This window comes from Physcomitrium patens, chromosome 20 (genome assembly GCF_059467195.1).
Source record: "Physcomitrium patens ecotype Gransden chromosome 20, ASM5946719v1, whole genome shotgun sequence".
NCBI lineage: Eukaryota > Viridiplantae > Streptophyta > Bryopsida > Funariales > Funariaceae > Physcomitrium > Physcomitrium patens.
In genome coordinates, this window is record NC_143429.1 from 11,886,393 (window position 1) to 11,895,505 (window position 9,113).

General features: G+C 37.7%; 1 protein-coding gene across 1 annotated transcript; it reads left to right on the forward strand.

Moving 5' to 3' along the window:
• Positions 1 to 2,777: 2,777 nt before the first annotated feature.
• Positions 2,778 to 5,840, forward strand: LOC112273259 (ATP-dependent zinc metalloprotease FTSH, chloroplastic). Its single transcript, XM_024501780.3, has 3 exons — positions 2,778 to 2,857; positions 3,039 to 4,448; positions 4,629 to 5,840. Exons 2-3 carry the CDS (start codon positions 3,099 to 3,101, stop codon positions 5,451 to 5,453), a joined length of 2,175 nt encoding a protein of 724 aa, XP_024357548.1. The 5' UTR covers positions 2,778 to 2,857; positions 3,039 to 3,098; the 3' UTR covers positions 5,454 to 5,840.
• The last annotated feature ends 3,273 nt before the right edge of the window (positions 5,841 to 9,113 follow it).

The window sequence follows — 9,113 nt, forward strand, 5'->3', positions numbered from 1 at the left end:
CTTGAAGGATAGTATGTATTATTGCAGAATCAATGAGCACATTATTTCACTTATCATTAGAGGTTTTTTCATTCATATAAGCCTCTAAATCATCAATATCAATTGACTCCATAGACACATCCATAGTATGAACTTCATGAGCCTCAGCTCAAAGTTTCTTATTTTTTTAGAATATTTTAATAAAATATTCTAAAGTTCGGCATGCATGTATTAAATGTCCAATCATGCCACATTTATAGTAAGAACGCATCTTTGATTTTTATTTTTCATTGTAATTAGTAGTAGAACATTTATTTTTTCCATATGGATGAAAATGGTCACAACCATAACTGCCTTGGTGCTTATGAGCATCTTTTCCATGTTTGTATAATTTTTTTTAGACTTTGAAATATTAAATACATGAGATTCTGGAACCATGGTTCCAATAGGACAAGCTTCTACATTATGCAAAAGTAGCTCATTTTGTTTCTCTATGAGAAGTAGAAAGGACATAAAATCAAGATGATTTTAAAATTTCATGTTCCTATATTATTTTGTAAGCATAGCAAATGGAGGAGGAAATATAGAGAGATTTTTTCCAATCATTTCTTCTTCAGAGATATTTTGTCTATACAACCATAGTTGTGAGACAATACAATATATTTCACTATTGAAAGCATTAAAATTATAAAAATCTAAGACACATAAATGTGTCCAATCATGATGTACACGTGGAAGGAAAATGGTCTTTTGATGATCAAACTTGGATTGAAGATTCTTCAAAAGCTTGGCTAGATCTTCCATTTCCAAATATTAATGTTGCAATGCATGCACAAGTTGATGACAAAGAAGAAGTGCTGTCCAATGGATATCAAGAAGAATAGAAGTACTTATAGCAAGAGATTCTTCAAACAGAATTACATTTGAGAATTGTTTTGTAAATAAATTTACTTTTACTATTTTTGCCTATAATAGATAATTATTTCTATCAACAACCAATGATAGAAATAGAAGAGCTTGAAAACGTTGGAATGCAATGGTGATAGTTGAAAACATAGTAGAGGTAGTTGAAGATGTTGAAGCACTCATTATAAATAAATTTGTGAAGAAAATACAAGATTAAGTAAAAAAAATTGAGTAAAATATACCTTAAAATATAAAGTCAAATAAAAAAATAAAGTTGAAGTTAAAATCCAAAATATTTTTTTTAATTTTTTATTCTTTTTATTTTTTTTTTACAAAAATAAGAGTCTAAAATGGATTATAGTGGAAGCAGCAAACGGTGGATGATGGATGGCGATAATGACGACAATGGCAACAGTGATGACAACAATAGATAGTGATGGCAATAAGGAACATTGACGACAATAGCGATGGCTATAGTGATGACAATAATAATAACAACACCAGATAATAAAGATAGGCGAGAGGAAGCAGCAAGTATCAAGCAACAAGAAGCAAGTAGACAAGTAGCAAGTAAGTAATAAGTAGGCAGGATAATATAATATAGGAAAAAAAATGAAGGAAAGATAAAGAACAAAGTGTATATAAGTTTTTAAGAACCAAGAGTAGTATATAAAAATGGTCATGGTAATAACATGTTAAGAATGTTTTAGAGAGAGACACAAGAATAGCTAGAAGTAATGTGTACACACATACAAAACACACACACACATACAAGAAAGTACATAGAAGGAGAGAGAGCTTCTAAACAAAACTATGTATTGATGTGGTTGTCACACTTATATATAAAAGAAGGAGGAGAAGAAAAGTAGTTTCTCCTCACTACATTCTAAAAATTGTAGCTGCAATATTCATTGCAACTACAATGAATATTATGGAGAGTGCCGACTACATTTAATGCTCTCAAGAGAAGGCAAAGCAATGTAGATTATTATACCTTATTATAATTTTTTAGATTTGTGTCCATTATATCTTTTTATTTTATTTAATTCAATAAAAAATATATATATTTTAATATTCTTTTAAAATATATATATATATATATATATAATTTTAATAAAAAACAATTAATAAGAATGAGTTGTTGTAGTAGTAACAAAAATTGTGGTAGCAGATTATGGTGAGAATAGCAAAAACCATCACGGCATTGACAACACCCATCATATACCGTAAAAGGGTTTACAGGGTACATTGATTTCAATAATGAAACCTTGTGAAATGAACCATCGTGTACAAAACAATTCCCAACCTTCTTGTATTGTAATACAGTTGTGGTCCCAAGATACTTATATATATAAATATATCTTAGCAAAGCTTGTGTTGGTTTTCATGCAATCGAGTACAGCTGCAGATCAGCCTTCCATTCGAAGTTTCCTGCATTGGAATACCATGGAAAAGAAAAGAAAAAAGTGTCACAAAAGGGGCACTCACTCACTCCAGTGTAGTAACCGCAACCGCAACCGCAATTTCACATGCACGAACACGCCGACTCCAAGTCAGTCGAACACGCAAAACCGTCGTCGACACGCAAAGGGTGACACACTTGCACACACACCCGCCAATCCCCAAGTGTCTAGATTTTTAAGATGATACTCTTTAAATCTCGGCATCCACACAAATCCGAGGTCCGCTCAAATCCTGGTTCTCAAAAAAGAAAGGCTCGCCTCTCACCAACAAATATTATCAACCAACGGCCAGGATGGTCTTACGTGGTAGCCACCCAGCTGACCACGATGCCGAACCCCATCCGAAAGGAGGGACACACAGAAAGCTTGGAGCTTGAAGGGCCCCTTTAGAATGGACCCTCGGAGAATTCGAGATTCAATTCCAATCACACTCCCTACCCCCCCTCAGCCTCCACTTACTACAAGTGGTCGTCTGTTCTGCCAGAAACAAACCAATCTGCAGCACGCAGGTTTGTGTTCATGCTCTTGTTGTAATCCTGTGTGTTCAGTTTTTTTATGAGGAATTTGGTTGCTTTTCGTGCAATTTTGTCGTATTGGGAGTTCAGTATTAGATCTGAGCATTCAAACTGTGTTTTTGCTGGTTGATGTGGTGTCTGAGGATTGAATCGTGGAGGTGGTTTGTGTGTGCAGGACCTGGAGGTACCTGGATAAGTAGTGAGAAATTAGGGGATTTTTAAGTGATTAGTAGCGATGGCACAGGTGATGGGATTGACAGCATTGCCGTCATGCGCGATTAGCGAGGGTGCTGTTGCGGGTAACAGAGTTTTGAGGACGAGGGGAGCAGGGAAAGCGTTTTCGAGGTCGACGTTGTTGGGTAACCGGTTGGCGTTAGCTGTGTCGGTAGAGCTTGCCGCATCGAAGAAGAGAAGCCTCGCCGCGAGAGCTTCCTTCAAGGATGTGAACACCATTCCTGTCGCCACCATGGCGTCACTCGTCCTGGCTCTCGCCGGGAGCCCTGCCATGGCTGCCGATTTGCCTACTCCTCCTCAATTCCAACAGACTGCTACTGAAGCTGTCCAGGCCCAGGCCAAGACTGCAGCGAATGCGTTGTCAGGTGCGGCTGTAGCTGCACCTCCAGTTGCTGTGAAGAAAGTCTCGGACCTTCCCGAAGGTGCGAACTGGCGTTACAGCGAGTTCTTGAATGCTGTGAAGGCAGGAAAGGTGGAGAGGGTTAGGTTTGCCAAGGATGGCACCACGCTGCAATTGACGGCAGTCGATGGAAGGAGGGCTAATGTCACCTTGCCCAATGACCCCGACTTGGTCGACATCCTCGCTATGAACGGCGTCGACATCTCCGTCTCCGAGGGTGAGGCAGCCAACAATTACATCAATGTGTTGGGCAATCTGCTTTTCCCTCTCTTGGCCTTCGGTGGACTGTTCTTCTTGTTCAGAAGGGCTCAGGGTGGCCAAGGGGGCCCTGGAGGTATGGGAGGACCCATGGACTTCGGCAGGTCGAAATCCAAGTTCCAGGAGGTACCCGAGACTGGTGTCACATTCGCCGATGTCGCAGGAGCCGATCAGGCCAAGCTTGAGCTTCAAGAAGTTGTGGATTTTCTGAAGAACCCTGACAAATACACAGCCCTAGGTGCCAAGATTCCCAAGGGATGTTTGCTCGTCGGTCCTCCCGGAACAGGAAAGACTCTTCTCGCAAGGGCTGTGTCCGGAGAGGCCGGTGTTCCTTTCTTCTCATGCGCAGCCTCAGAATTCGTTGAACTCTTCGTCGGTGTGGGAGCTTCTCGTGTCCGCGACTTGTTCGAGAAGGCCAAGGCTAAGGCTCCTTGCATCGTCTTCATCGATGAGATTGATGCCGTGGGTAGGCAGAGAGGAGCCGGTATGGGAGGAGGAAATGATGAGCGGGAGCAGACCATTAACCAACTGCTTACAGAGATGGACGGTTTCAGTGGCAACAGCGGAGTCATTGTGTTGGCTGCCACCAACAGACCCGATGTCCTCGACTCCGCTCTTCTCCGACCTGGACGATTCGACAGGCAGGTTACCGTTGACAGGCCAGACGTTCAAGGTCGTGTCAGAATTCTTCAGGTACATGCCTTGAGTTCTTTCTACTTCAATACACCATCCTATCTGCAGCCTCTTTTCTCAACTTGATTATGCTTCTATCTTATCGAATGCTCTCTTGTCTTAATCCTTACGAATTTGCATTTATGGCTTTCTTCATGAGTTCAGCAGAAATTGTATACTGATGAAGAAGTTGGTTTCCAGGTTCACTCTCGTGGAAAGACATTGGCCAAGGATGTCGATTTCGAGAAGATTGCAAGGAGGACACCAGGGTTCACCGGTGCCGACCTACAGAACTTGATGAACGAGGCTGCTATCCTGGCAGCAAGGCGGGAGTTGAAGGAGATTAGCAAGGACGAGATTGCCGATGCATTGGAGCGCATCATCGCTGGTCCAGAGAAGAAGAACGCCGTCGTCTCCGAAGAGAAGAGGAAACTGGTTGCGTACCACGAAGCTGGACATGCCTTGGTTGGTGCTTTGATGCCCGAGTACGACCCAGTTGCCAAAATCTCCATTGTGCCCCGTGGTGGCGCTGGAGGATTGACCTTCTTTGCTCCCAGTGAAGAAAGGCTGGAGTCCGGCCTCTACAGCAGAAGCTACCTCGAGAATCAGATGGCTGTTGCTCTGGGTGGACGAATTGCGGAGGAGCTCATCTATGGTGCCGAGAATGTCACCACCGGTGCTTCCAACGATTTCATGCAAGTCTCTCGTGTGGCTCGCCAGATGGTGGAGCGATTCGGCTTCAGCAAGAAGATTGGGCAACTCTCACTCGGCGGTGGTGGTGGCAACCCGTTTCTAGGCCAGTCTGCTGGACAACAATCCGACCACTCCATGGCTACTGCCGATGTTATCGATGCCGAAGTGAGGGAATTGGTTGAGACTGCCTACACTCGCGCCAAGACGATCATGGAAACTCACATCGATATCCTACACAAGCTCGCGGCGTTGTTGCTGGAGAAGGAGACTGTTGACGGCGAGGAGTTTCTCAACTTGTTTATTGACGGACAAGCTGAGCTCTACGTGAACTAGACGACGGTGGAATGGCTTCGTCCATGTAGAGATTCTTTGGCAGGTTGACGAGGGTCAAAGGACGGAGGGACCGAGGACGGAATTTTATTTTATTTTATTTTACTTCTATTCAAAAACTTTTGTTCAATATTTTGTTAAAAAGCAAAGATTTTTATGGTATCTGCAGGGGCAGTGATCGGTCCTCCGAAGATGCTGTATCGGCTGTACACTACTCGTAGAAAAGAAACTGACCTGGTGATTGATCTTGCCGTGTTGTAAACAACTTTTCTCACGTCTGTCCGTCGCTTCCCTTCAAACCGTGAGTCTTGCTACTCTTCCTGTTCTAAATTGCTATTAATGAAATGAGTGAATTGTTCACTCACCCTCGACGATGTCGTATTGCTTGTGTTCCTCTTGCAAACTGGGAAATGTCTCACTATTTTCTCATTTGAAATGTTCTTCTTTCACATCTACAATATAACGTTGATCAATTTTTCGTATGCTCTACATTTCAAGCAACCATTTTTTCCTTGCAAATGTTGCATTTTGTGAATCAGACGCCTGGTTGATATGATGAATTTAAATATGTGCCATGAATGTTTTAGATACCTACTGATAGACAAAATTGTGTTGATATTATATGTGGAAGAGAAATTCTTGCAAATAACTATATCAAATATAATATATATTGCCCTTAAGCAATACGAGAAAAACTCACTACTGTCCATTCGGAATTTAATGAGACCATTATAATACTCATGTACGATGTTGAATTCGAACTCTTGTGCTAAGAAATATGTTGTAAATACTGAGCTTGTGTGCCACATTTACATTGTTTTTCTTGTCTGTTTTTGATGTACCGTAAGGAATCATTTGCATGTATACATACATTTTTCATATGTTACTACATGAAACTCCATTCAAGCAACATCGAACTAGGTTAGTGATTTCTAAGGATGCAGTTTTGCATATTATTCATTTTGTAAAGTGTTCTTTTGTAACACCACCAAAAACTTCATATAAACTCCAATTATGAACATTCGACGTCACCTAGAACAAGCCAGACTTTCTAAAAATACTGAGAAGATCCAATTGGAAAATTTCCCAAATTTATTTTCATTAATATCCAAAATAATTTTGATTATCTTGAAAAATATGTCAACTTTTAAATTATATATATATATATATATATATATATGTAAGCATTAATTATTTAATGTTAAGTATTACAATATTCTCACATTCTTCAAATAAGAAATATAGTGAAAAACTTTAAAAACTAAAAACACCAATATTCTAATTAACTCACCTTGTTAAATATGTTTAGAACTCAAAAAAGTTACAAAATTTTCTGGCATGTGCTACATGTCTGCATTTTTTTCAAAAATAAAACACTATTTCAACCCAAAACATCATTTCTTTAAAAATCAATATTAAAAAATATAATATTTAGTTGAATGCCATTTACCATTATTAGAAGTTGAGTTGTTTTTCAAAATAGTTGATATAATTTTTTTAAACTCATATAAAGTACTATTATCTTATAAAGTTATATTAAGATTTAAGATGAATAAATATTCAAGAATTTTATCAAATAATATTATGATTATTCACTATTTTAATATTTTTGTAATAAGATATAAGTTTTATTGTAGCTTGATTTTGATAATTAATTCGAAATTACAAAAAACTTAGATATGTAAGTGAATTTATCATTTATTACAAATAAAATATTATAATAAAGAGAGAAAATTGTTCATGCTACATCTCCTATTGATATCACTATACCCCACAAGACCTCTTTGTAGACAACCAACTAATAATATGCCTCTTTCATTTGTGCATTTTTCCTTTCATTGCTTTAAGGAAGAGTGGTTGAGAGAGAGATGATGAATATTTTATGAAAAAATAGGTCCCAAGTTGTTTTTTAAAAAAACAAAATATTTGCCTCAAAAATTATTTTTGGTTGCCAAAAATAAAAAAAAAAAAACTGATATATTGACTATTTCTATTTTTAGATCAATATTGGAATTAAATATTTTGCTATCAAATATATCCTAAACATAAAAGAATCATTTTTAGTTAATTTAGGTTGTCTAAAGGTGTCACTGATATATACATGTAAGCCAGTAATTACATATATAAATAGGTAGAAGTAAGTAAAAGTAGATAAAAATAAGTTAATTCTATAATATTTACTATGGAAGCTTCTTAGAAGCCTCATAGATGCTGTTTTGACTTTATAGGTGTCTTTAATTGACTTTTTGGATTAAAAACGTGGTCAACAAGTTGGCCATGTGCCACACATGTTGTTAGCTTGAAGACCAAGCTAACTATGTAGCCCACACGTAAAAAAACTTGCCTTGTAAGTCAAGGCATGTGTCCTACAAAGTCAACACATATTGGAGGTTCTATAGAACATCGCCACGTAGCCCCTAGTTAGATAGTATATATAGAGATAAGAGTAAAGCCTTCTTCACTCTTGTCAACTCCTTTCTTGCTTCTAGTCTAATTTCAAGGGTCTTAAGTTTTCTTGGCTTTTGGCAATAGCCATTCCAATTTCTTTCTTAATATACATATCAAGTTATTTCTATTTTGTCATCTTTTTTTGAGAGAAGTCTCACTTGTTTATTTCTTTTTATCATGTTCTTGTCCTTGATAGATTGAGAAGAGTACACTTACAATATTAGAGCTTTGTCTAATCTTGATTAAGAACAGATTATCCGTTTCTCTTGATAAGACATAAGCATATTAAAAGTTACAGATTACCCTCTTCTAAATTGATATTGTCCTTAGTATTTTCTTTGTTCTCAAGTCCTCTCTTCTATTTATCTTGAGTGATATTAGACATCTTCTTTTTTCTAAGTGTTATCATGACAGAACTTGCTGAAATGAAGAGTGCAATGGTACAAATGCAAGAGCAATTGAGGGAGTTAATGCTTGCAATGCATCAATTTAATTTACCACCACAAGGAGCAACAAGATTGGCAGGAAGTGAAGATATAGAAATGATTGGAGGTGCTTTAACATCTGCACTAAATCATATCCCTTCTCCTATGATAGAACGCCCTTCTAGTGTTAGAGAACTAAGAATTGCCCTACCCGAGAAGTTTGATGGCACCATATCAAAGTTTAGAGGATTTATCAATCAAGTACAACTTGTGATTGAATTTCAATCCCAAAGCTATCCAACTCCAAGATTGTAAGTTAGATTTATTGGTATGCTTCTTTCAAGTTCAGTATTATCATAATTTTCATCTTTTATTGAACAACGAGATTCAATATTGAATAATCTAGAGGCTTTTTTGGCAGAGTTTTGACCCATGTATGGAGAACATGATGCAATTCGTGTTACAACCAATAAGATCCATATTTTACAACAAGACATTCGATCAGTAATGTTATATGCTTCACAATTTTTATAACTTGTAACTGATATTAAGTGGGATGATGCTGCACTTATTAGCCAATTTTTCTATAGATTACAATATGAAGTAAAAAAATTAATGCTCAAGTTACTTGATCCTCAAACATTAAGTCAAGAAATTGACGTTGCTGTGAAGTGTGACAATCATCTTTTTGAATTTCGATCTGAGAACTATACAAGTGGACCTCAACGTTACTATAATTCAATGGCAACACCAATATCTTTTCAACACATGCATTCGGAAGTAGAGGATA